The sequence below is a fragment of the Melopsittacus undulatus genome, chromosome 3 (genome assembly GCF_012275295.1).
Source record: "Melopsittacus undulatus isolate bMelUnd1 chromosome 3, bMelUnd1.mat.Z, whole genome shotgun sequence".
Taxonomy (NCBI): Eukaryota; Metazoa; Chordata; class Aves; order Psittaciformes; family Psittaculidae; genus Melopsittacus; species Melopsittacus undulatus.
In genome coordinates this window covers 12,600,141-12,627,809 of record NC_047529.1, presented here as the reverse complement: position 1 = coordinate 12,627,809, position 27,669 = coordinate 12,600,141, and the positions used below count along the sequence as shown (strand labels likewise).

The 27,669-nt window shown below is 40.8% G+C and overlaps 1 protein-coding gene across 2 annotated transcripts in view; it reads left to right on the top strand.

Annotated features, from left to right (window-relative positions):
- The first annotated feature begins 961 nt into the window (after nt 1-961).
- SOS1 (SOS Ras/Rac guanine nucleotide exchange factor 1) overlaps nt 962-27,669 on the top strand; it is a 52,216-nt gene continuing 25,508 nt past the window's right edge. Inside the window, exons 1-10 of one of the 2 annotated variants that reach the window (XM_031047511.2) lie at nt 1,053-1,098; nt 1,668-2,480; nt 3,942-4,338; nt 9,869-9,994; nt 12,243-12,374; nt 12,948-13,112; nt 16,624-16,833; nt 17,327-17,470; nt 21,407-21,517; nt 21,627-21,725. In XM_031047511.2, coding sequence (XP_030903371.1) covers nt 9,953-9,994; nt 12,243-12,374; nt 12,948-13,112; nt 16,624-16,833; nt 17,327-17,470; nt 21,407-21,517; nt 21,627-21,725 — 903 coding nt within the window. In that variant the 5' untranslated portion in view covers nt 1,053-1,098; nt 1,668-2,480; nt 3,942-4,338; nt 9,869-9,952. Of the gene's footprint in view, nt 1,099-1,667; nt 2,481-3,941; nt 4,339-9,868; nt 9,995-12,242; nt 12,375-12,947; nt 13,113-16,623; nt 16,834-17,326; nt 17,471-21,406; nt 21,518-21,626; nt 21,726-27,669 lie in introns of both variants that reach the window. The other variant, XM_005147401.4, reaches the window with a different exon arrangement.

Genomic DNA, 27,669 nt, shown 5'->3' with positions numbered 1-27,669 from the left:
ATAGGCTCCCTTCAGATACTGGAAGGCTGCTAAGAGGTCTCCACGCAGCCTTCTCCAGGCTGAACAGCCCCAACTTTCTCAGCCTGTCTTCATATGGGGAGGTGCTCCAGTCCCCTGATCATCCTTGTGGCCTCCTCTGGACTTGTTCCAACAGCTTCATGTCCTTTTTATGTTGAGGACACCAACATATCAGCATGCCCACAGCGGGACAAGCGAGGAGAAAGGTGTAGAGGGGCCTTACCTGCCCGAACACATCCACTGGGGATTCTGACAGGGCTCCAAAGCCCTCTCTCTTTCCCAGACCCCCGAAGGGCCACTCCTCCACTGCCAGACCCTCCCGTGGTGCAGCCCGCCTGTAGCCCGTCCTGTGTGACCCAAGAACCCCCCCAGCTCTTACCCGAGGGCCACACCTGGGCCCCACTCTGCCCTGGCCGCCAGCGCTGCAGTGGCGGGGGGCAGCCGCGGGGGGGCAGCACGGGGCTCACCGCCCCTCCCAGCCGCAGGGGGGCGCGGCCGCCGCCTCAAGTCACTTCCGCCGGTGAGGGGAGGAAGGCCCCAACCACGCATCGCGGGTGCGCAGGCGCGGCCCTTCGCTGGGGCACCGCTGCTCCGCGCATGCGCCGCGGCCGCTCCACCGTGCGGGCGAGGACGGGAGCCTGGCGAGCACGGAGGAGGCGGCGGTGGCGCTCGCGCTTCGGGCGCCCGACCCCGCCCCTCAGCGGCCCGCGCGCCGCGTGACCCCGCTCCCGCCGTCCCCTCCCGCCGCCCTTCCCCTTTCCCCCCTCCCGGGGCGACCACCGAGAGCCGGGGGCGGGGAATGCGGCAGCCGCCGCCTCCTCCCGCCGCCGCTGCGGGCCTGCCGCCGGTGCTGGCGGCGGCGGTGGGGGGCCGCCGGCCCTCCTGCTGAGGGGCGCCGAGCCCTCCCGCGGCGGCCTCCTCCCTGCGCCCGGCCCGGCCTGCCCGGCCCGCCCCGCCCGCCTCCCCGAGCGGGCCGGGCCCGGCGGCATCATCATGCAGGCTCAGCCGCTGCTCTACGAGTTCTTCAGCGAGGAGAACGCGCCCAAGTGGCGGGGGCTGCTGGTGCCCGCCCTCAAGAAGGTGAGGGGGGGAGCGGGGCCTCGAGCCGCGGTTTCGGCGCAGGGTGGGCCGCGCCTCGGCCGAGCTGAGGTTAGCGGGGCCGGCTGGCGCCCTGGACGCGGCTGTAGGGCTCGGTGGGGCTCAGGCGGTGCCACCCTGCCGGCATTAGCGGGCGCCGCGGAGGGGTCCTGGCGGCCCTGCGCGGGTTCCGGCGCTGGGCCGATGCTGTGACAGATGGAGCCGTGTAGATAAAACATGGCTAAAGGACAGGCGGGTCTCGGCCCCCCTTCGCCGAAAAGGAAGCAAGTAATGTTGCTGCGGGTTTCTGCTGGGCTCCCTGAGCCCAGAAGTGACACGGTTCGGGGAGGGTTCGTTATGAGGAACTGCTAAGAGAATTTTAGTTAATTGGTGTTCGGTATTAATGAATTTCAGTTAAGCTTCTCTTAGTTTAAATACCTTTTTGCTGAGAAGGCGTCATTAGGACAAGCTAGCATGTCTTGCTCCCTCGGGATGGTGAAGCTAGCGCCTTTGGTGTGGAAAGTATTTGGAAGAAAGAAATCATGGTGAGGGCTCCTCTTCCACTTCTGCAGCCAGAGCCCAGCAAGTAGAAGGTTTAAGAAACAAGAGGCGTCTGACACGACTGCTTGAACTGACTTCGGATTGCAGAACTTGATGCTTTTTAGTTGTACACAGCAATACTTTATGAGCCTGTCTAGTTACAGGGATTAACTGCGACTTTTGCTGCTAGACCTAGTTGAACCTATATGGATTGGAAGTCTAGAATATTGCAGTTGTACTGATGCAGTATTTCTTCCTATTTTTTTCTTACAATATATTACCTTGCTTTTCTGGGTATGCGCTTTGAGGTCTCCAGCACTGTGGTTGCAGCCAGTTCTTGGAAGTCTTTTTGCTTGTCTCATCCATGGCATGTACTGTTAATGTCTTATCCCTGATCAGTAGTCACTTCTTTGAAACTATACTTCTGAGCCAACTGTACAACTTGCTGCTGCTTGTGGTGCTTGTAAGCACTTGGACAGCCACCCAGTCTGCTTGGAAATTGGAGCTACCCAAGTTCTCAACCAGCAAGAGTTCATTCCTTTGGAGGATAGTTTATTCCATGGTGTAGCAGAGGCTTATTAAATTTGCGATGACCCTCACTGCTTATTACTGGAGGACACAGACTGAGAATTTGAGTCAAGTATGAGCTAAGACTTTGGAATTACATGCTGCATCTGAAATGCAAGATTCCTTCCCAAGAAGACAAGCCATTTGTGGAGTTACCCTGTGTTAAAGATGCTTGCTGCTGGATAAATTCCTTGCGGGGAGAAGAATTGTGAAGTCTGAAGTCAACAGTGAAGGCTAATGATGACAGGCTACCACGGATGACAAACTGGCCCTGCAAGGTATAGTTGTCTTGGTTATGTTGTGCTGTGCTCTGTTAACTGTGGGTAGAGGGGTTGCAAGAATGAGGTGCAGTTAGTTCTGAAGGCTTCACACTCAAATCTGCAACCATCTGGCGGGTGTTATCTCTTTTGGCCTCAGTTTTTCACATCACCTGTTTCTGATCTTCTCTGAGGCTATTGCTGCCTGTGCTCCAAAAGTAGAGCCTTCTGCTGCTTACTAGTGCTGTCCCTCTAAAGGCAGAAATGGAAAATCTGCCCATATTGTCACCTGTTTTATTGAGCAGCCGACTACTTGAGTTACAGAAAAACAATAAAATAACAGATGAAAATGTTAAATTGTTATATAAATGGCTGCTTCATTAATGGAGAAATCTGAATATTTTACTAATGTATGTAGATGCAAGTAGTGTTGGCTAGGGTGTTTAGCTCTAATAAAGGCCCTATAAAATGGCAAACCTGTCATAGGTGGCAGGCAAAACCATTAACATTGCAGCACACTTGATCTGACAATCGTCTGTCATTGTTCACGAGACAGGTGCAAAACTGCAGCTTTGCAGTCAGCGAGTTAGAGACACTGACCCCTTGTTCTGCTAGCCAAAGACCTGAGCTGTACCTGGAGGCCAGCATGTGCCACTAGAAAAGTAGGGAATGTGGCAGCATATGACAGTGAGGTCAAAGGGCAGAACTGTTCTGGAGGAAAACTAGTACATGGTGGCTTTGTCTGCTGAATTGCCAGAGCATGCTTTCTCAGTAGGACTCAGATTATCTGAAGCTCATGTACATCCTATTGTTACCAAAGGAGAACCTTTCCTTCTTTTCCCCCATTAGCTGACCAGTTGCTGACACTCAGTCTTGGGTAGTGACAGCAAGCTGCTTTCTGAACTTCACCATGAAAGCAGGTAGAGGCACAATCAGGGTTGTGATGATTTCCTGCATAGCTGGAAATGAGACCTAGTACTAATAGTTTGTGAAGACCAATATAGAATTAATATCTCTGATGAGGAGAGTGGCATTTAATTTAACTTCGTTAAAGTACATATACCAGGATGGAGTGTTTGCAGCTATTGGGGGAAGCTGTCACATATGTACTGAATCATTAAAATGCCATTGCCTTTTTATTACTGTGAGCTGACTTGTAATGGGGAGCTCAAACTACAGCCTCAGAATCATGTGCTTAAAAAATAGGTCTTGTCAAATCGTTGCAAATAGCTTTTTCTCTCCCTGTCTCTCCCAATGAGTTATTTTGATTCTTTTTTTTTATCAAACAACAAACCCAAGAATGTGAGGTAAGAATAATCTCTTCCTATGCTAACAGATTCTTAGGAGAGCATGTCTTGTATTTCATTAGATGTGAACCTTAACAGTAGAACTGTATTTGCATTAAACAGCTGCATTTACAAAAACCAGCTCTTGTACCATTCAGATCATAATGTCATCCCTTTTCTCCCAATTCTCCTTCAGATGCTGTCAAGATAGACTCCGCTGTACTCAGTTAAGAAGAAAATTGTGTGTACTGAGATGCTTCTCTGCCTCATCACTGTTATTTTGAAGCAGCAAAAGAGTGTTGCAGAAATCCCAGGTTGTGATGAAAGACAGTAATTGTGGTGATGAGGTACAAGAAAAGGAAGTAAGAATAACAGCTGGTGTCTGAAATTGTAGTTACAGAGATGGAAAGAAGGTGAGATGCTGGGACTGAAGACAAAGGATTCAAGACATACGAAACACCGGAGCTCTTGGGTGCCTGGAGGTGGAAACTTTTAATACACCTTGCAAAATGGACTCAGAAGGGACACCTGCAAAGTGATGCCTCTCCCAACACTGGTGTTCCTTCACTAATGGATTATGACCAGAATAAAATGTATAATTTTTTTGATAGTTCTTCCTAAACATCTTTCCTTGTGCCTTCATCTTGCTTGTATAACTCTTGTTTATGCAGTCAGAATTTTTCTGCATATCTATGACCTGCTTCTTCCCTGATATGTTGGGTTTTGTAGTAGAGAGCATAACATCCTTACTGATACCTTGAGCAATTCAATGACTGAGGAAAAAGCAGAAGAACTTTTACCACACAGATATTACACTGTTTGTGTACCTTGAGTTGTTTGGAATCAGTTAAGCAATTAACAAGGGGTGCTGTCCAAATTTGTTGTAGTCAAAATGATTGGACTGATGTGGCTTGAGGGGGATTTGCTTCCTCAATTAAAGGAGCTGCTTCAGACAGTGTGCTTTCACATACTCCATGTATTGTACAGTCTTCTGTACCTTTCATGAAGCAAAAGAGATAAGAAAAGCTGCTTCAGTGACTACAGAGTGCTCAGGGAGCTGTGGCTGTCAAAGATAGTTCTACCTGACTTATAATTACCTAGTTCTTTAAATCAATGACAATCCAGTTACCACTTCCTACTCAGAAGTGCATTTCTTATTCTTGGCACTGCTTCACTGCAGTTGTAGAACATACTTAATTTCTGATTTCTTTGGGTTCTGGAATCTGGTGGCCATGGAGGATAAAGTCAAGATTCTCCTATGGTTGAGGTCTTTATTGTACATTTTTCGTGTGCTCAGTGGTACAGTCTAGTACTGCTGCCTTGGTACATCAAGAGAAATGTTGGCAAAAATCTAAGTCTTGTGGCTGCTGAGTTCTTACTGAAGTGTAGATCCAAGACATTTGTATTTGGTTTAACTTACTGGATTTTTGATTGATCAGAATAACAAAACATGGGCAGGGTTGCCAAATGTCAGCAAAGATGTACAAGAATAGAAAATAAAACCCCTTTTTATGGAGTGCCTGTACTGTGAGAACACTCATCTATGCAAGCTGTACAAAAAATACTTAATCCTTGATGGCTATAGTGATTAATTGCTTGTCAGCAGTTTTGTAGTCATTAAGGGAAAATAAGGATTTTAACATTAGTGACAACTTACAAAGTTACAGAGGTGAAGAAAATTCTCTTCTCCCACAGAAATTTGTACTCTGTGGTCAAGTCTTTTCTACTAATAATCAGTTGAATAAACTGTGTTTGTGAAGGTTTGGAAAATTTTAGGTTTAGGAAAGGTGTAGAGAAGTGCCTATAGTCAGTAAAGTTTCACCCTCTCTGGTAGTGCTTTGGAAAGCAGCTTGGCCTGTTGTCTGGTTACAGCTTCTGTTTTATTATCAAAATGATGCGGTAAATATAATTGGGTTTTTTCTTTCAGACACTTTCTTATAAGCACTTCAGCCACCACCAAGGAAGACTGGCAGCGTGGCAGTACCTGTACTCAGCAGTGAAGCAGTTGTTCTTTAGCAGCATTGGATTTTGATTCAGACTGTGACTTCTTGCCAGAATCCCCATAGATGTGTCTTCTTGACCAGATACAAAAAAAACCCAACTATCCCTAACCAGTGATAGCAGATGCTTTGCTTTCATTGAAGTTGTTAGGTAGCTTTAGAGCGATTTTCTTGTTATGCACTTTTCTGAAGCTACTGGAGCTGCTTCTGCTCCTTAGGGACTCAGTTCTGTATTATTCTCTCTGGAGCCTTTCACATCTGTGATTTTTCTGGTATGTTCTGGATTTAGCAGAACAACTGCCTGATTGCATTGCTTGTTAATGATGATTTGGGAGCATTAGGCTGGTGTTTTTGTGAAACACTTGAAGTTTAAGAAGTCTTTGCAGAGGTGTTTTCACTGTAAGTTGAAATTTTTCAGCTTCATGATTGACATAAAGTCAGCTTTTCCTCATGGCTGCTTGAGGAAGACATACCCAAAAACTGTTGTCGAGGAAGCATGGTTTAGTATCAATCAGTTTGTTAAATTCATTGTGTGAGTCTTATGTTGTTACAAAACACCTCTTTCTAGTGCAGAATGAGCTGCTGAGTCTCAGTCCAGCCCCAGGTTTGGGTCATCTTGAGACCAGCCTAGGAGTTGTGCTGGACCACTCAGAGACCAAGGCTATATATAAGCTGAAACTGATCGATCTGCAGTGCTTTAACTGAAACTTGTTTCAGGGTTTGGTTTAGGTGCTTACCACAAGGCTTGTGGGTGTGTTTATGTTCTAATTTCTGATGTAGAATTTGAAAGGGATGGTTTGAGAAAGCTATATAAAATAAGTTGCTAAGGGTTATAAAGTAAGATCAGATACATTTATCTTTGCATTATTCATTAGGTGCATTTTTTTTTAGTTGATTTCATTGACTTTTTCTGGCAGGTTAGATTTATGGTTGCTGTAATTTTAAAGCTGTTGCCATTCCTGATAGAAATTCCTTACTTTTGTTGATTTTTAAGGGAAGACAAATAAAGACAACCAAGGATTTTTCTGAGCAGGCACTCCTTGTCTCCTGTTCTTAAACAGCATGAAAAGCTGTTCAAGAAATGATGGCTCAGCGTATCTTTAAATAAAGAGAATCCTGATCTTTCCCTTTTGAGAATTAAGAAAGATTGAGAAGATTGGACATTTAAAAAGGTGGTCATATGAGTGAAAACAGAGCTGTGGAGGTTGGGATTTGTAGCTGATGCAAACTGTATTTGCCCATTAGAATCTGTTGGGGTATTCCAAAGGATTGAAAGCTTTTGTGAAAAGATCTTAAGCTGCTCCTTTAATAATTTCCCTTATAAGATATATACTTTGGGAGGAGGGACGGGGGTTGTATGTAGGAGGGAAGGCATGGATTCTGTCATTATTTAAGATAAGAATGTTATCTAAACATCACTACACTTCAGAAGCTGTTAGTCTATTTTTATCATGTGTATTCCTAACATAGTGCTGTGAAGGGTCTGGTGGGATTCAAGCCATGCTCCTCCTTTTCAAGGATGATAAGGCAGGGTGGCCCAGCTTTTTTAATTTAAAAATCTGAGCTGACTTTAAGAAAGATGGAAACCCCCTGGTAGGTGGATCTTCTTTTTGAAACTGGCCACGTGATGCTGTATGCTAACCCATGTTCTCATTTCTTGTCTTCTCTTACTAAATCTTTCATCTTACCCAGTCTTGCATCATGTCTTAGATAATGGACTTCTTGGGACTGGCATTGAGTACCCTCAAATAACACTGTTAAACTCTCGGTCTGAGCCTTTAGGTACTACATTAGTGCAGATGCTGAAATTACATGTTCCTGTGATAATTGTACACCAGCTATCCTGTAATTTTCCTTGTTAGTCTCCTTGTTTTCTTGCTTTCGCTTGTATGACTTTGAACTCTAAATGATACTAAATCTCACCTAAGTAGCGATGAAGCTTATTTACTACCTAATATAGATAAACTACACTGGCATACCTGTGACACCTCGTGATGTTTTCTTTTGCTGAGGTGGATAGTCAAAGTAGAGCTTGAAATGCCAGAAGACAGTGGCCTTTGAAAATGTTGTAATTGCCCCCCAAACATAAATGCTTAGGAAAAATATTTGGAACTTTATCTCCTGACCTAGGAGTAAGTTATTATTGTTGACTCTGCTTCGGCTGACTACAGATAATGTTTCAGGTCACAGCCTGATGTGGTATTTTTATTTATTCCTATAGATTCTGTGTTAGACTGAAAGAGTTGCAATGAGGCTATTTAAGTCTACAATCTGTTCTCTAAGTAAAGGAGAAACTAGAGCTGCTCTTCATCACTCTGGTTTATTATACTGTGTATTTTTACTGTTGGCTTGACTTGGTAATTTAATGCTTCTCAAAATACAAAGTGCCAGAGTATACTGTAGGGAGAATGTGATAGAAATTTGTTCAGTTCTGCTTTAGGAAAAAGAAAACCAACAAAACATAAAAGGCAGCATTTTCCCGGCAGCTCAGATCAGCTCTGATCTTTAAGAGAATACTTCTGCAAGTCTGTAATTTCTGATGTTAAGATGTTCCAAGCTGGTACAGTATTTCAGATGTCAGTGTTTGAATTGTAAATAGTGCTTGGGACTGCTGGGCATGCTGTTACTCAGGCACCTCCACAAACACATTCTGTAGCTGTGTATGGTGAACTTCTTAGGAAAATGAAACTGTTGGCATAATCAAAATAGTTGCGTTGGCTAGTCAAATGGAGAGAAGTTCTGTTCTATTTTTGTCAGAGTGCTTTTAAGTTTAAAAAGCAGTAACTTCTGGAGGTGTTCTTTTTTTTAAAGACCTGCTGCATAAGGGTATATAGTCTGCAGGAAACTAAGCGCATGATCTTGTGTATTTAAATCTCAGCAGTGGTTATATGAGCACCAGGACTATGCCCAGACATGAAGTTTTCAAACTAATGAGTGCCTTAGCAGGCAAGTAGATTTCTATTTGATGCTGTTGTGTTTGAACTTCATAACGTTTAATTCTTGCTATAAGTGCAAACAGGAATGAAATCTTGGGTGTGAAATTAATTATGGTACCATTTTTTGAACATAGACCTGGATTTGATATTTGGACTGTTGGGTTTTGGCTTAAGGTAGTTACAGTCTTGTGATAGTGATTGGGAGAACTGGAGGCATTTTGGGTTGTGTACAGTGGAATGCTAAAATGACGAAATTGGGGCTTGAAAGACGCATTGCGAAAGTTAGCAGTAAACTTGCTCTGGCATAATATTTGCCATCAGTGTAGGATTGAGATTAAAACTGCCTGCCTAAGATCTGAGGTGCTGAGCTTTGTGTACCTGAAATTGAAACTGGTTAAAACTCTGCTGTTTTGTGAACTACAGAAGTGCAAAAGAAAGCTATACTAGAGGCTTGTTTTAGAACTTAAATCACTGTCTGGAAAAATAAGGGGAGCAAGGAGGATCTGCCTCAGTGGATTTACACTAGTGAAAATTTACAAGCACTTATAAGTAAATTTATGGAGGCCAAACTGTAAAATCTCTGAGCTGCCACTTAGTGTCAGGACAACACTGTGGCCTTTTTAGAAGTTTTTTTCACTCTAGAGGCTGAAATATTAAAAGTTGGTGTGGAAAAAAACTTCTAGGCTAACGTTAGTGGGAGCTTCCTAAGGATGGATTAAATAATTGGAAGGCTAAATACTGCTGAAACCATTGCTGTTTCTGTAGTCCTGTGAAAAAGTTCTCTATTTCATTATTATAGATTGAGTGATAAACAATGTGTTGTAAAAGGCAGAAAACTGCCATGTCTAAAATGTCTTTGTACAAAGTGGTTTAAGACCTAGGGGACAAAGATGAATATGTGTGGGGGTTTAAAACAGTTTTCCTAAGTGCACTGTTATTCATTAGCTGCTTTTTTGGCATTAAATGTCACAGCAATTTGAATACATTTAACAATTGTATTTCTATCGGGTATAGGTGAGTGTTTCACTCATGTTTGTCTGGGGTACCTTAATAGAGCTACATTTTGAGTTGAATTTTCCTGAGCTGTTTGCCTCATTTGTCTTTTCCTTTTTTTTTTTTTTTGCAAGTGAGGTATGTGATCTGGGGAAGAGCAAAACTCAAAACTGGAATTCTTCTATTCCCTATAGGTTCAGGTGCAAGTCCATCCTAAACTTTCCTCTACTGAAGATGCATTGCAGTATGTGGAGGAGTTAATTCTCCAGTTGTTAAATATGTTGTGTCAAGCTCAACCAAGAAGTTTCCTGGACGTAGAGGTATAGAGAATAACTGTTAAACCTGTAATAATTTGAACTGTTATATGAAAAGTTAATATATTAATCGTTCACAGTGTAAACAGGAAAACAGTAATTGTCTTTCTGTAGTAGAACCTTCCGCATAAAGCCTTCTGACTTACCCAATATCTGATTTCCTTATCAGTTGAATTTGTTGTTCGTTGCACAGTAAAACTATCTCTGAACTGTATTACAGTATAATAGATGGTGAGTGTAGCTTGTTTATGTAAATCTGACTGGTTCCTTTCAAAAGGCCTTTTTTTCCCCACTGGTAGTGCATGCAAACTATAGCTGATTACTCTGAGGCTCTGTGCTGCTGTCTCAGCAGTGATTTAGAGTGATATACACCCTGCTGTCCCGGAAAGTTGAACAAAAATAGCTCAGTCACTTTCTCAGAATGAGCTGAGGAACACTTCTTTCCTCTGTATAGGAACCTGTTCTCTTACAATTGCCTTTTCAAAGACCTTTGTCTGTTGCTTGGAAAAGCAGCTTGATGATTGAGAAGAGGGCTTGATCTGAGAAGAGATTTTCCATCTGAGAAGCAAATTAGTTAAGCTAAATGACTTAAGTTTCTAAACCCATTAATATCTTGGTAGCCCTTTGTGCCTTAACCGTGGTTTGAAGATTTTGGTGCCAAGCTACAGACTCCATGTGTGGTATGCCTGTTGGTTTTCAGTAGTTGGGGGCTGTGCCTGTGCTGGGGTAGGTAACAAAGCAAGATGCAGCTTCCTCACATCCTGAAGAAAGTGGACTAAAGGAAAAAACCAAAACCACCCACCCAGCAACAAAAAATAAAAACTCAATTAAAAAGTAAAAGTAATTGTCTGAGCTCAAGATTCATTAATTTCATGCTTCCTCTTCTCTTCTGAACACTGACACCTCTGATGGTGTTCCCATGTCCCCATTAATGGCTGGCCTATTTTGCAACATTAGTCTGGTCTGGCAGTGCAAGAGACAAGGTTTGTGGAAGATTGTTTAATGCTGTTATTTTCAATATTTTTTTTAAACAAAAAAATAATTGACACATAGCATTGCAGGACAAGTCTGTGACATCAGGATGAGAAGCGCAAGAATTGGAGATGACCAAGCAACCTCAGTTTACCTCCTCTGTGTTTATGCATAACGATGCTGTCTTTAATTATATGGTCATACACATTTATTATTGCCCCAGGACACCTTCATTGTTCAATCAGCAGGCTAGACTATTTTGGGGGAGTGAATTGGTTTTAGATAGTGAATCAGACTTTTTTTACTGGACCTCTGCTTTCCTCTTGAAGAATCGTTTCCACGAGGGGAGAATAAGAAAAGCCTGCACTTTGCAAAGATCGGCGCCACCTTTGCAGAATTGTATTCTGTCCCAGTTATTTTGTTAGAAAGTTTTTGTGTACTTTGTCCTGTACCAGATCATTGTAAGAGGTCGCTAACTTAATCTTCCTCATTTCATGGTTGCTCAAATGAGGGTCATATTTATGTAAGTGAGCACTTTTAACCGAAACACTCAGTGGGAACTGTGGTCTGAAAAATAAAATATGAAGTTATCAGAGAAACTAAATTTCTGGTGTCTGTGAATGCCAGGGCTACCAAAAACTGAAGCTTTGAACCTCCAGAGACCTGTGTGTGATTTCCAGCAGGAGAGGGTAGGTGCCCTCAGTCACCGTGGCTGCTGGAAGGAGTAAATAAACTGGGACATATGTGACTGTGGTCCAACTGTAGACTATGAAACTTTTAAAATATGTGGGTGCTGTTGGACATATTTTTACCTGTTGTGTTCATTGCCATCATCAGAGTAGTTTGCACATATACAATCTGGACCACATCCTGATCAGTAAAGGTGAAACAGAAAACTTGTATCATCTCATTCAGTGACCATTCTGTTCAGGGAATAAAGTACTAGGAGAAAGCGTAGTCATGTATTTAAATGCTGAGTTACTAGGCAAGTGATGAGGTGAGCGAATTGTGCCGGCAGTGGCAACTTAAATCTGGTATTTCTCATATTTTGAGCACTAGATTATTCTATAATAATGATATTCTGATACAAACTTATGAATGTAGTGAATAGCATGTACCAAAATGATAAAACTTACACAAGTTGTATGAGTTTTTATAGTTGAAATACTAACATTAGCAAATACTCCCTTGTCAAGTAATGGAAAGTGATTTGATAATGTAGTAGTATTGCTAAACTCATGCAGATTATGGATTTACCCTTTAGTTGTGTTTTTTTTTTAAGGATCGTGTTCAAAAAAGTTTTCCCCATCCTATTGACAAATGGGCAATAGCTGATGCCCAGTCTGCTATTGAGAAGAGGAAGCGAAGAAATCCGTTATCTCTCCCAGTAGAAAAAATCCATCCCTTATTGAAGGTAAGCAGTGCTGCAGTCCTACTTTTAGAATGCAGTTACAGTTTGATTCCTTTGTTTCATGTGGTGGCTGTATGCTGCCTGAAATGTAAACAAAAAGGATTAAGAATATCTGTACTTGTTACCTAGTTTTAAGTGTTCCTGTTTATTTAATAGCATTTTTATTATATTTGAATACATTTAATTGTATTCCTGTTTCCTTTAAAATTAGTTAATTCCCTATGATAAAACAAAGCCTAGAACTCATTTGTTCCAAATTTGATTATTCTTGTTTCATTTTGCACAACTAAGAAAATGCTCAAGAAACTTCTGGAAATAGCCTTAAATGTTTAAGTACTTTTTTTGGCACAGTCATTGGCTATTGTCACTTCAGCAAAGCAGCACCTACACTTTCTTCTCCAGGCCTACAGATCACTTGTTGTATTTCTAAAACGGACTGTGGATATGTGGTGAATGTTTATTGAGTAGGGTCTTAAACTTACCTGGGTTTAGTTGTAACCTGTGGTGTCTGTTTTGTTTTCTGAATAACAATGGAACATGTTTTGGGTTTGTTTTGGTTTTTTTTTTTCCTTTCAGGAAGTTCTAGGCTACAAAATTGACCACCAAGTGTCTGTTTACATAGTGGCAGTATTAGAATACATTTCTGCAGACATCTTAAAACTGGTTGGGAACTATGTGCGGAATATAAGACATTATGAGATTACAAAACAAGATATTAAAGTGGCAATGTGTGCTGATAAGGTAAGCCTACTTCTTGTTTCTCATGTTAACGGGAAACTTCAGTTAAGCTTTGAATGGACAATGTCTATTCCTTATTGAGTGCATCGAGTGTTGTACCTTTGAAATAAGAAATTACTGCCATAAAATATTGTTCCAATAATAGAGCAAAGCTATCAAAAAGCTAATTGAGCTTACAGAGCTATTGTTTGTGCTTATTTATCAATAAAGTTTCTCTTCCTTTTTCTGTCACTTGCCTAATCTCAGTGAGGTGTGAATGCTTTAAAAATTACTGTTAAACAGCACTAACTTAAAAATGTAACATTCTGAAGCTGTAATAGTGGAGCCTTTTTTTGTAGCTTCAAAAAAAGAAGTCTGAGATTAAATTTGGGTATTCTCCCAAAATAAAAGACTATTGCATGTGAAAAGCCAACTTTTGATGGTCCAGGATTTAAAAAGAACTCCACACCTGTGTTAGCATATCAGCCTAATCCTATCCATATTTTATCTGCAGGTAGTCTTGTAGCTTCAGAAGATTGATCTGTTAGCTGCTGGAAAGAGCAGGGATTCCTGTCTGAATCCAATCAAAGTCCCCTATCTGTCTTTCAGGTGCCTTTGCACTCTCCTTTCTGTGTCCACTTCATTAACATCTCAAGTTTTCCATTGTTTACAAAACAAAGCTTGAAGTTAATCCTTTAAAGGATGGGATTTAAGAATCTCTGATCTTGAAGTCTAGGGATTTTCAGGTTTATCACCTCTTTCCAATATTTTGTCCTCCTCCATGTTAATCAGTATCTTTGGTTGGGTTGTCTTTGTTTCAGTTAATGCCTTTGTCTCTTCCTTCTTGCTTTTTTTTTTCATAATACTTTCTTCACATTTTTTTCCTAACTCTGTTCACAGATATCTGATGAGGTCTTGAAAAGTGAAATACTTCTCAGTCAGGTCAGGAGTCTTGGTCACTCTTGATTTTGAGCATATCGCCCTGGGTCATTAGGGCAGGGTTTGAAGGTGTATGCTTGAATATTTGTCACAGAATAGTAACAGGAATAAGTGCTGTTGCTTTGCGCTTCTTTCTATCCTAGAAAAGGTGCAATTTAGTTGATTTAAGAACTTCTGTTACATTACATTGGAGGAGCTCTGTGTACAGAGAAGAAACTTTTGAAAAGCTCTAAACCTGTTGGTTTACTGCCTCTACAGAATAAGGCATTGAAAGGCGTTTCCGAGGTGTTTTCTCTCCAGTTGCATTGAGAAAGTTCATAGTATACTATTTTCATTCTCATAACATGTGTTCTGTTTGGTCTTATTTTTTGAAACAGAACAACTAGAAGAGTTTCTTTGTCCTGTGTGCCTTTCTTTTTTTCTCAAGCACTTTCACACTTGCTTTTGTGCTATTCATCCATCTGGAAAATTGTGCCTTGTCTACAAAAAACAAACTGCAATAAAATGCAAGCTGTTTTTCTTCTCTGTTGGCTTGTGCTTTCTATGGATTTCATACTAGTGGGATATACACCTTGTGAATACAGCCTGGAATCTTCTAGCTCAAGTACATGCTAGAATTGCTTCTTCAAAGTAGTTACAAATATTGGAGCTTCCTTGAATACATGCAATATTTCATGTCATTTCCTACAGTAGTGACCCAATAATGTCTCATTCCCCAGAATCAGTTAGGAGGTCCTTTCTAATCCTAACTACTCTATGATTCTATGATTTTATGATTCTCTTTATAACCTGAGTTCTATGTACTGGCTTTGAAAGGTGAATCACCTTCTGTTCTTTAGAGCTTTGGAAGAAGACAGTCTTAATGCAAAATGTCCATTGTTGTGCTTTCAGAGAAGGTTAAGACCAGGGTGTGTAGCAGGAATCTTTGACTCACTAGGAGAAAGAACCTGCTGTTTCCCATTTTCCCTCCTCTCTAGACCTGTATATTTATCAGGAGCATTAGGGCAAGACCTGTGTGAAGAATGACTGCTCTAGGTAGGTGTGTTCTAGTATTCAAGTCTGATGAACCTAGCAGGTGATCTCTTGAACTTACAGGTTGCCAAGTATTCTCTCGCAGAATAGCTCACTAATCTAATATCAGTAGTCACAGCTTGGTTAACTGACATGTCTTCTGCAGAAGTGCCTGTAACATGCTATGAAGAATGAAGGCTAACTGTAAATACCAGGTTAAATGCCATGTTTGTTGTGCTTGTTCAGAAGTTTAATTCTTGATCTGCAGTTCTATAATTACTTTGAAAAAACACTTCTTACTCTGTTTCTGTCATTTTAAAACCTCTAGTTCATGTTTAATGTGTTAGCCTTCCTTTCTGCAGCTCTCAGAAGAGGTTTTTACAGCTTTGATCCTACAGTCTTTTCCTCAGTCTTGTCAATGATTGACAGCTGTCAGGTCAGTCTCTGCAGTAACAGGCATAGGTTTCCATGGCTTTACTTCCATTTGTTTGGGAAGGAGGCTGTCAAGCAGTTCCCCAGTTCTCTTGTGTTTTGAAGTTCACATGTATTGTTTGTTGCAATTCATGACTTTGTGGATGGGATGTTGCTCTGGGCAGCAGATTTGCTTATAAATACTGTTCCCATCTATCCCAGGATAAAGTCATCTTGTATGTTGAACTACATCTTATTCTGGCTTGTTAAGATTTGCTGTGGCATCGTAGATTGTTTGTGGGCCCTCCTTAGGTTTTCTTTCTGCTAAACATACTTGAAATCAGGATGCATTTTACTAATTTGCAGTCAACTTATTTAGTTTAGCTTTGAGATATTCTTTGAATATCATGGAAACAACCCTGAAGTGTGATTTCTGTTTGCCACTTGCCTAAGTTATGTAATGACTTCTGGCTCACATACCGTGATTGGAAGAAGCGTTCAGTGATCCACTTTTCTTGAAGTTCAGATTATTAATTGCATGTGTTTGGTAAGCCTTGGCTTGGGTATGAACGGGGACCTCTGGTAGTCAAGGTCCTTTTATCTATGCAGTTCTGCAATGTGACTGCCACCTTTTCTGAGACTGGTGCCCTTCCTTGAGAGTCTGTTTTAACAAGAGACCTCAAAGGAGTTATTAAGGACAGAAACCAGGCCACACTACGTGTGGGTAGGCCAGTGTTGTTCACAGATAGATTACAGCGTTTTGGGTATGATCATGTGTGACTCCCTGTTAAAGCTAAAGCTGAAAAGCCAAAATTCACGTACTTTCTGGCTTCAGATACTGTAGTATCTTGAGGTTATGCAGGGCTAATTCAGAGTAATAGAATACAGCTACATGTGTTTGTGTACTTCATAGTCTTCTTAAAATTGTAATTGGTTTTAGGACCACATTCTTGGAGAGATGCCTGGATTGGTCTAACTGCAAATAATGCAAATTCACAGCAATGAATATTGCTTTTGCAAATGCTCAAGCAAGTACAGAATGATAATATGTAAATCTTACTGCTGATGAATCTGATTTCATGTGAAGAATAGATTTCATTAATTGGTAACTTACTGGTAGATCTTGAAAAGAAGTTGTTCTCACTTCGTGGATTTCCCTGTCTTTGCTACTTAGGTATTAATGGATATGTTCCATCAAGATGTAGAAGATTTAAGTGCACTAACTTTATCTGATGAGGAACCCTCCACCTCAGGGGAGCAAACCTATTATGACCTAGTAAAGTCATTCATGGCAGAGGTTCGACAATACATAAGGGAACTAAATCTCATTATCAGAGTTTTTAGAGAGCCATATGCCTCCAATTCCAAATTGTTTTCATCTCATGTAAGTATTGTAACCACAAACAAGAAACTCCCTGTTATAATAACTGTAAATCTAGATGAACATTTCTAGAACTTAACTATTGTCCAGTTTAACATATCAGTAGTAGAGGAAGCACCTGTCTCAAATTGTGAAATGGAAATAGTAAGGAAGCACTTGTGGGGAGCCATGAGTTTTGTAGAACTGTGGAAGAAACCACCCAATTCACTTGCAGGCTTGTAATTTGTATTATTGCTGTTCTTTGCCATATTTGATTCATTGTAACTTTTTAGATACTTAGGCATATATGTAGTTGTTACTTAAGAAATAAATTCTGTGATTTTATATACATTCTACAGAAATTACATAATAAGATATATTATAAAATTTTGTTCTGTAATTTAAGGAAGTGCTTGAGTTTCGTATCATCAGAGTAGCTTTGCACATAACATTCTTTCTCTTAGAAATTGTATCAAATTCCCTGTTGAATTTTGTCTGGTTCTGTTGCTTTTTGCAGGATGTGGAAAATATATTTAGTCGTATATCGGACATACATGAACTTAGTGTTAAGTTATTGGGTCATATAGAAGACACTGTTGAAATGACAGATGAAGGTAGTCCTCATCCACTAGTAGGCAGCTGTTTTGAAGACATGGCCGAGGTAAGAATATATTCTGTAGGGTTTTGGGTTTGTTTGGTTTTTGTGGGGTTTTTTTTTGTTTTGTTTTGGGGTTTTCATTTTTTGCTATTTATGTATTTTAATGACTTGCACTTAGGTGCTAAGTGCATCTCTTTGTAGCTGCTTTAGTTTAGGTTCAGATTTCTTCTTCCAGCTTCACCACGATGAATAAGACTGCCTGGTTTTGAGAGTGCTTTTAGCTTTTTAATCTCTAAACTTCAGTTTTTAATAGAGCTGTTTAAAATTTAGAGAGCACTGGGGGGGAAAATACCCCAAACACCTGTAACTGGACTTTGACAGAAACAGAGGTGTCCTGTAAATCAGTTGTAGATTAGGATTGCTGTGGAAAGAAAATGGGACAAGGACTTCTTTGCCAACAGACTTGCTGAACTGGTGAGGAAGGTTTATAAACTGGGCTCACTAGTGAATGGAAAGCTTGCAAGTTGAAGAACTGAGAGGGGAAGAGGATGTGCATAATGGAAAACATGACAGCCAAGGCTCTTCCACCTTTTTCCTGAGAAGGTGGGATGGCCAAAGGCTAATCTGAAGCCTCTGTTTCCCCAGGGTACATGTGCTTATGTACAGATACTAGGATCTGTGAGTCTGTGCAGGGTTACAGAGCTGTCATGTGGCTGGAATTAGTGATATGGCAGGAAGGGTTGCATGATGAAGGGTTGCATGATGGAGGGCTGTGTGAACAAATACAGGTACTCTGGAAGGACAGGTGGGAAAGATGAAGTCAGGAGGCTTAACAGAAGGTCATCTCAAATACATGGAGCTCAGTTACAGAATGCGTGATGAGCTGGTTGAATACTCAAGGATCAGAATCAAAGGAGGCCACCAAAGGGCATGTTGTAGGTGAGCTTCTCCTGCAAAGACTGCCCAGTCAACAAGTGGCCAAAGCCTTCTCTAAGCAAGTAGGAGTAATCTATTTATTGCAGGCCCTGCTTGTCAGGGAGAGTTAACCTTCCTGACATTGGGGTGGACAACTTGCTGTGGTTTGGGTAATCCAGAAGATTTCTGGAGGGCACTGGGGCACTTTGTGGCATACGCTGATGAGCCAGCTAGGAAGGGTGCTACACTTGACCTCTTTCCCATAAACAAGGAAGAACTGGCAGGAACATCATAGCTAATGGCAGGTTTAGCAGTAAGAGGTAGAGATGATAGAGTTCAAGGTCCTGAGAAAAGTGTAGGAGATGAGCAGACCGAAGGACCCTGGTCTTTGGGAGAGCAGACTTAGCTACCTTGGTGGCTACCTTGAGGGTGCAAAGGGCTCAGGAGAACTGGTTTATTTTCAAAGGCAGTGTGCTCAAATCACAGGGACTATGCATTCCCAGTCCATAAGGAAAAGGGTAGGTGCAGAAGGAGGCAAGGACAAGTGCAGTATGGATTTTCCTGTTTAACCAAACTCGGGCCTCTCACTACAAGAAAGATATTTTGAGGTGCTGAAGCTCATCCTAAGAAGATTCAAAAGCTGGTGAAGGGTCTAAAGAACAACTCCTGTGAGGAGTGGCTGAGGGAACTCTGCTTGTTTATTCTGGAGAAAAGGAGGTTGAGGGGCCTCTATTACTCTCTTCAACTACCTGAAGGGAGTTTGTAATGTGGTGGGTATTGGTTTCTTCTCCCAAGTAGCTAGTGATAGGACAAGAGGAAATGACCTCAAGATGCACCAGGGGAGGTTTAGACTGGACATTAGGAAAAAAATTCTTCACCAGAAGGGTTTTCAAACGTTGGAACAGGCTGTCTGGGTAAGTGGTTGAGTCACTATTCCTGGAGGTACTTTGAAGAATTGTAGACATGATGCTTAGGGACATGGTTTAGTTGTGAGGGATATGAAGCAAAGCATAGCTTGTATAGGTAAAATAGCATAAAAAAGATGATGGTAGAAAACATGGGTATCTTGCTCGTGGGGTGAGAGGCTGTGTGCTGGAGGACACTGAATGGGCTGAGGTACTCAAGTCTCCTTTGCTTGACTTTGAGTGGCAAGTTGTGCTTCTAGGTTTACCAGTTAGGCCTGCTATCAAAGGGAGGGAGGGAGATGAAAGTCAAAGATCAAGTTCGGGACTATTGATCTTAAGTGGCTATATGCAAGTTTACAAGCCAGGGCAGGATGCTGAGGCAGCTGCCTAATGTCATTGCAAGGCAACTGTTGAGTTCCTGAAATATAGTGGTGAGTTGTGGAGATAGTTATACTCAATTTCAAAAAGACTGATGAGGAAGATCCTAGAAACTAGAAGTTGGTCAGCATCTCCTCAGTCCCTGAGAAGATTAGCAAATCTTTCTGGAGCTCACATGCAGCCCTGTGAAGGACTAGAAGGTGATTTGCAGCAGCCAGCATAGATTTCTGAAGGACGGGCTGTACCTGACCAACTTGACTGCTTTCTAAGAGGAGATGCCTGGCTTCATGGACGAAGGCAAGGGGCAGTTAATATCCCTTACCTGAATTTAAGCAAAGCCTTCAGCACAGTCTCTCACAGTATCCTTATAGTCAGGTTAGAGAGATGCAGACTAGCTAATTGTATTAGAATGGGTGGGAAATTGGCTGGACTGAAAGGCTTGAATAGCTATCAACAGTATGAAGTCCATCTGGTAGCAAACAGTTAGTGGCACTCCTCAGTGTTTGACACTGGGGCTGATACTGTTTAATGTCTGTATTAGTGTTGTGGTAGAAGGTCTGCCTCATCAAGTTGGTAGGTGATGCTAAATTGTGGGGGAACATACAGGAGGACAGGCCGGAGAAACAGATCTATAGGAACCTCATAGAACTGAGTAAAGGAAAACATGAAGTTCAGCACCTGAGACTAGACAACCCCATGCAATCATCTAGCTGCCTGGTTGAGGAGCAGCAATGTTTGGCAGGGCTTGAAAATCCTCAGGAAGGGGCAGTGAAGGCTAGCTGCCTTCTGTGTTTTATTAGGAAAAGTGGGGCTGGCAGGTGGAGTGATCATTTCTGTGTAGCACTTGTGACCACATCTGGCATACTGCATCCAGTTTTGGTTTTTGTAGTACAAGACTTCCTAGTACAAGGACTATTCATTAGGGACTGTAGTGATAGGACAAGGGGTAACGGGTTAAAACTTAAACAGGGGAAGTTTAGACTGGATATAAGGAAGAAGTTCTTTACTGTAAGTTTGGTGAGGTACTGGAATGGGTTGCCCAGGGAAGCTGTGAATGCTCCATCCCTGGTGGTGTTCAAGGCCATGCTGGACAGAGCCTTGGGTGACATGGTTTAGTGTGAGGTGTCCCTGCCCATGGCAGGGGGGTTAGAATTCTAAGGTCCTTTCCAACCCCAACTATTCTATGATTCTATAAGATTTGCTTATACATGAGGGTTGCCATGATGATTAAAGAGTTAAGGTCCCTGGTGTACAAAGAGGGTCAATTGTGCTGTGTTTATTCAGTCTTAGAAGTCTGAGGAAGGAGAGCTTATTATATCTTCAGTTACCTGAAAGGAATGCATAGAAAAGACTGAGGCGGAGTCTTACTAGGGGCTCACAGTAGAAAACTGTGAAGTGAGATGAGAGAGAGCATGTGAATGGTAGAAAGTGTAACCCTAATTAGACTGCAGAGGGGGATCTGCCATGAGTACAACTGAACATTGGAATAGGCTGCACAGAGAGGTTTTGATGCCTTTGTTCTTAGAGGTACCTGGAATTCAACTGCATGAGACCCTGAGCAACCTCAGCTAGTTTTGATGCTGGGTTTGGCTTTGACCCTGAGCAAACTGTTGACATCCAGAGGTCTCTTTCAGACTGAATTACTCCGTGAGTCTGTGCCCATAAAAGTATTGAACCTTCGATATAGGTATTTTGGAAAAAGTATGCAGGAAAGTCTCTCCTATGTAGTGTATTTTCTTTAAGAAATATGAAGTTGAGCTATTAAATCAGCTTGGTAAAATTAATCTGTATTTCTTCTTAGGAATTAGCATTTGATCCATATGAATCATATGCACAAGATATTTTGCGACCTGGTTTCCATGATCATTTTCTAAGTCAATTATCAAAGCCAGGAGCAGCATTTTATTTACAGGTAACTTTCTTTTAAGTGAGCCATATTATTGGTATTACTGTTTTAATTACATTATATTGTTGTTTCAATGCGTTTATTGTTTCAAAACTAAAACTTATTTTGTTTCCAGTCAATAGGTGAAGGCTTTAAAGAAGCTGTTCAGTATGTTCTACCCCGGCTGCTCCTTGCCCCTGTTTACCACTGTCTTCATTACTTTGAACTGCTAAAAGTAAGAATATTGTGTCATCTGATGGTTTTTTTTCACAATTCCTGGTGTTGGATACCATAGTTTTATGTGCTCAGTTGGGTGTAAAACCTTTTACTAGACTGTAAAACTGCTATGATGAAGGAAAAGCAGGTTGTATGCTCTGGTGCATGCTATAACTAACTGAGTATCAGCTTGTAATTTTAAGGAAGTTTTAGAGCAGCTAATGATTTGTTTTGAATAGAAATAGGAAAGACTATTAATTTAGTAAGCAACAGAGATCTAGGTACTCATATTCTTGGACTGATTGTTTCAATTGTCGTAAGAGATAATGGCAATGGATGTATCACAAAAGTGTCCAAAGCTTTCTCAGGCTGTTACTTTGTAAATTTAAAATCACAGTAAGATTGGCATTCAAGACTCATTTTCATAAAAGCTGTGGTGTTCTTGCAGTGCACACACCATGGTGGTTGTAAAGGTGATAGCCTTCCTTTAAAGAGAAGGCTTGGCTGATATATGTACTTCTTGGGCTTTTTGTAATGAGACCTCACATTGGTGTAGGGTAGCAGTAAAGACTCTGTAATACACATGTAAAGAAAATAGCTATAGAGTGTTTTTCTGGGGCATTTATTAATTACCATTAAGAATCTTTAAGGCGTGTAGAGCATTTTGAAGAAAAATTTCAAGTAGAATTTTTGTTTGGATTTAATGGAAACTCACAAGGGGTACAGTGTTTCAGATTTAATTACTTTGGGAGATTTGGATCAAAAGTAAAAACAAAATCGCCACTCTTCTGAAGAAACCTATATGTGTTTTTCTGGAATGCTCAGTTGTCTTGGGATAACCCAGTAGTTAGATCATCTTTGAGTCTAAGTGTCTATAGTTTTAACACTTGTTTTTGCTGATTTAGATCTGCATGCACAGCTTTGGCACGTAGCTCATCTTGTATAACATGCTGCTTTTGAATTTTGGAACATGTACTCGATCTCTTTGTCTAGCTCATGGGTTTGGTCTCACTTTTCAGACATCTTTAACATACTAAACATTTCCTTTGACAGCCCCATTGCAAGGGAGGTATGATACAGCTTGTCTGTGTTTTGTATGATAAGACCTGCACAGCCATAAGGCTTCTCTGCTCATGCTTTTATCACCTAGTCTCAAAATGCAGTACCCTAGTGGCTTTGCAGACTTCAGTGTGAACATGGTGTTGTCCTACGTAATAGGCAAAGCACGGAGAATTGATGTTGTCTGACACACAGGCATCCTGCATTGCTTCTTACCATTGGTGATTTTAGTGGGGGAAAGAGGGCATGTGTGCTTACAGAAATAGGGAGCAGCTGATATTCCCCTTTCTTAGAGCAAACTGGAGGCTTAGCTAAGCCTGTCTCCAGAAGGTTGTCAATCTTTTTGCATCTCCCGACCTATGCCTCATGTAAAATTTTTGTCTTTTCATGTTCGTGCTCTGCACCCACCCACCCTCCGCCCTGGGCTGAATAAATCTGATATTGTTGGGTTGTATTTTGTTCTCTATATGATAACCTTGAAGGTTTTCTTTCCCACTGTGTTGCTTATCTTACATTTCAGCAAGACACACATCACTTCTGTCAGATGTGGTATGTGTAATAGATGGTAATGGATAATAGTGCATGCAGAGAGTAACTCTCATGGCAGTAGCTTCATCTGTCACTTAGTACATACATGTGCACACAGCATCTGAATCCCTCCCTCAAGTAGTCTGTGTTGGCGATAACATTTTCTTTTCTATATCTGGAATCTACAAACAGATTCCAGGTTGGATGTACTTGAAAATGTCCTGATGGAAGGGTATGGGTGGAATTATTTAGTCATATAATCCTGAGAATTTCACTTATGCAAAGTTGTATTGAATAATTTTGTGTGGTAGGAGACCTGATTAGTTACTGCAGGCATATCTATGAATAATCAAGTTTAAAATGCTATGCAAATGGATCTCTTGGTAAGAAGAGGCAGAATGTTGGCCAGGTGCTATATGGAAAAACCTATTTTATTTCTCTTGGATATAGATAAGGATAAACAGGTCAGCAATTTTTTTGAGCTGTGTTGTGTAATCTTACGTAGTTTGAAGTTACCTACTTAAACTGTATCTCAAAGTTACCTTCTAACTATGCAGAGTACAAAAAAAAAGTTAATTTCTATCCACTGATGGTTATCGTATTTAGAAACTAAAGCCATCCTGAAGTTTGGCAGGACATCAGGAATGCACAAATACATATTCTATTTTTAGCTGAAGTTCCTTGCTGTAACTTTGTTGGAAAATTAGCATATGCTAAAGGCCTGTGTTTTCCCTCAACCAAACCTGAAAGTCCCTGAACTTTTATATAAGAAACTAACTAGATAATATAGCTGCTTCATGTGAGATTATGCTTTTCTGCAAGCTTGCAGATAATGCAAATGGGCTTTTCTAACCACAGAATTTTGTGAATAGAAGTGTGGACTCTTAAATACAAGGTAGGGTAGTACAAACAGTGCAGTTATTAATGACTGAGTAATTGAAGGAAGATGTTTATAAGAATTTGAACTGAGCACTGCTTTGGATGCTGCAAATTTGTGTGCGTGTGTGATACTCTTTATTTTCTTTAGGTAAATAGAAGATTATTTAAAAAATTGTCGTTTTCAAAGTAGAAGTGGTCCAAATAATCTATAAACTTTGTTTAGATAAAATATTCCAGAAAACAGGAAAGCTAGATAGGTTTCTTGTTTGTTCGTTTTGTTTTTAAACCCAAGTACAGACTTGGCTCCTGTGACTTCTGAATGGAAACTTTTTGTCTGTTTACAAATACTTTTTTAGTTGGAATTCTAGCTGCTATAATCTGTAATTCTCGGGACCCTTTCATTTCACAACAGCATCTAGTGTATTTTATTGACTTTTTCAGAATTTGTACTTGGATGATAAAGAAGTTGCCAGTTTTTACTGACTAGCAATTCAGCTCCAGTAGAAATACTCCTAAATTAAACATTTTTTTGTCTTTTCCTATGCTAATGTGACTTAAATAAAATCTGGTTTGGCAAGGTCTTCCAAGACAAGAAACCACCCTTTTCCTGACCTGATGGTATTAGATTTGTTACGTATTGCTGGAGAAGCCATAGGGTGGTGAAAAGTTAGGAGTTTAGGACTAGAGTATCTTTAGGTTGATCCTGTAAGTCTCTTGCTGTGAGCTGCGCTGGGCAGCACATCCCAAACTATTTTGGCCTTTGACCTCTGGTTCAGTCAGACTCGTGATCCAGAGTGTAACAAATTTAATGAAACTGGTTTGTAATACCCTCTGTAACTGGTATATCCCAGTCCAAGGTGGAGAATCACCAGGTTTTAATTAGTGGAACTTTGGCACTCTGCAGAGTTTTAATGAGATGTTATATATTGTCTCAAAACACTGTATTTTGTTGCTTGCGTTTAATACAGGCACTGTAATTAACAGATTCTCTTGCTTTAGTCAATCCTTAGTCATCTTCTATTAATATTAAACCCAGAAAATCACAGATTCAGACTAGCTATGAATTATTTTAAGGAAGTATTTGCTTAGCATCAACAAAGGATTTTATTTGCCAAAATCAATGTCTGGCATGCTCATGCTTCTTTCCAAACACAGTAACTTGTATGTACCATACTTTTCTGAAGTAAAAACAGAAACATTACTGTTTTATATGTCTTGTACATGTAACTGCAGATGAGGATGACTTTCCTTTACATCCACTGGAGATAATATGCAATTTTATGCTTCTGTGACAGGGGAAGGCTGATCTACTTGAGGAAATGTAGCTTGACCAAACTGTTGTTCATATGTGATAAGGACTGGCCAAGCGTATATGGGTGTTTCTTGGGAGAAAAGCTGCGGTGATGTAAATATTGGTCTCAAGTTCAAGAAGAGGTTTCCTAGGATATGACAATAGGTGAAAAACTTAACTTCTTCATATAGTTAAGCTATGAAGACTTACATTACAACTGCAGTGTTGTAAATGTACGAAAGTTGTGCCTTATGGTAAAAGTTGGAGGTGATACAGCCAGGTAAATGGGGTTCTGTATTTCCTTCGTGCTTGTCTGGTTTCATTGGCAACATTTCTCTTGCTTTTCTCCTTTAATTGGTCATGGATTTATGCTTTGGCAGCTGTGTCTTTGGCAGCCAAAGTGAAGGTGATAGGGGAAAAGAAAACTTGCACATGTGTGTGTGCAGTTCTTCAACAAACTTGGTTAATCTGATTAATTGGTCTCTCTGAGATGACTCTTGAAGAAGGTGTTCAGAATGTACTTGTTTTTTAATTTCTAGCTGTGGTACTCACTGATGGATTTCCTGTGTGTTTGTGTCAGACAAATGTGCACATGTATCCCTTCATTTGTCAACGATTTATGTCATCTGTTACTGGTACTGTGATGGGGCTGTTTGTTGTACACAACAATATTTTGTTGTGTAGCTTTGTTTCTTTTTACACAGGATGTATCTGGGCTTTTGAGAAGCAGATATCTCTTTCCAGGCACTTTTCTTATGAGAAGTAATTACCTTGGAGAATATTTTTCTCCATTACTCTGCTAAAATTGCTTTTCTGCAAAAGCTGGATAAAATAAAATTAAAGAAAAATCCTCCTTCCACTTTGCTTATAGTCCTCAGTAACAGTTGAGCTGTGTTATTGTCAGTCTGCTGCTGGACCAACAAATGTTGTACTTTGATCCTTCGGAGCAGTGAGTAGCATGGCAGAGGGCCAGACTGTTCTTAACTAGATGATGCCCTCTTTGGAGAGTCAGATAAAGCACTAACTTAACTCTGACTTGACTTTTGACTTCACTGTATAGCTGTAGGGTTCCAGAGTCCTGTGTTCTGATTCATTTTCTAGGAATACTGCAGGGCAAATTCTCACTACTGTGGGAATTAGGAGAGATCTATTGGGGAAGACTGTTCTCTAGGGTTGGTGGTCGATGGTCTGTTTCTTGTTTTCAGTGGCTGATGATGATGGTAGATAACTCTTATAGCTTACATGGCAGCAGTTCATGCTGAATGTCCAAGGCCAAGTTCTCATGAAAATAGATGGGTGTTACAGGAGCTTAGATTTTGATCCCTTCTCCCTCAAATAAAAGTTTTGACACAGTCCATCAACGATTGAATGTTAAGAAGCTTTTACTGTAGCTGAGATTTTCAGCTCCTATAGGATGACGTTAGTTTTTGTGACTGGCAGTCATCATTATATACTTGTATTGCTGTGTAGTCTTAATAGCAGTAGTGTATCTCCGTATCCTCCTGCCTCTGTTCCTGTCATCTTCTCTACAAAAGGGAGATCCTCAGAGACTGCTATGGTTGAGACTTCCATATACTTGTTTTCTTCAGTGGAAATATTTCTGGACATGGAGCTGTCCAGAATTGGATTTAGACCCACTACCAGCATGCTTTCTCTGTTTGCTTTTATAGCTGTGCAGCTCTGTGTTTTCTGTTAATACTGTGATATCTTCAGTGGAAACCAATGAGAAGATGTAGGAAATGACAAACACAAGTAAAATAACAAGCTGCATTCATGGTTTCTGTTGACCAAGTCTACATATGGGATTCTGATTGAAATCCCTAATTTCGTCTGCTGACTTTTCCTTAATCAACAGGGTTCCACTTAGAATCAACAGGGTTCTACTCTTGCTTCCAAAATTGATCTCTGAAATTGTGAATCATCTTACGCAGCATTCAAAAATGCATACATTCCTATCCAAACATAGAGGTGCTATCCAGTTGAGCTTACGTCTTGCAAACTTGGCTGGCAAAGATCAGACTTAAATTGTGTCAAAGCAGTGAAAGTGGATTTTAATCCATTCTGGAATTACAAAAGAGAAAGGGAAGATGTTTTCAAATTGAATTGTCTTTACTATGATGGAAAATGTGGGGGAAGAAAATGGAAGACCTCAATTACAAGTGTTGGAAGCACATAGGTAAATATTTTGTGATATTTGAAATACTGA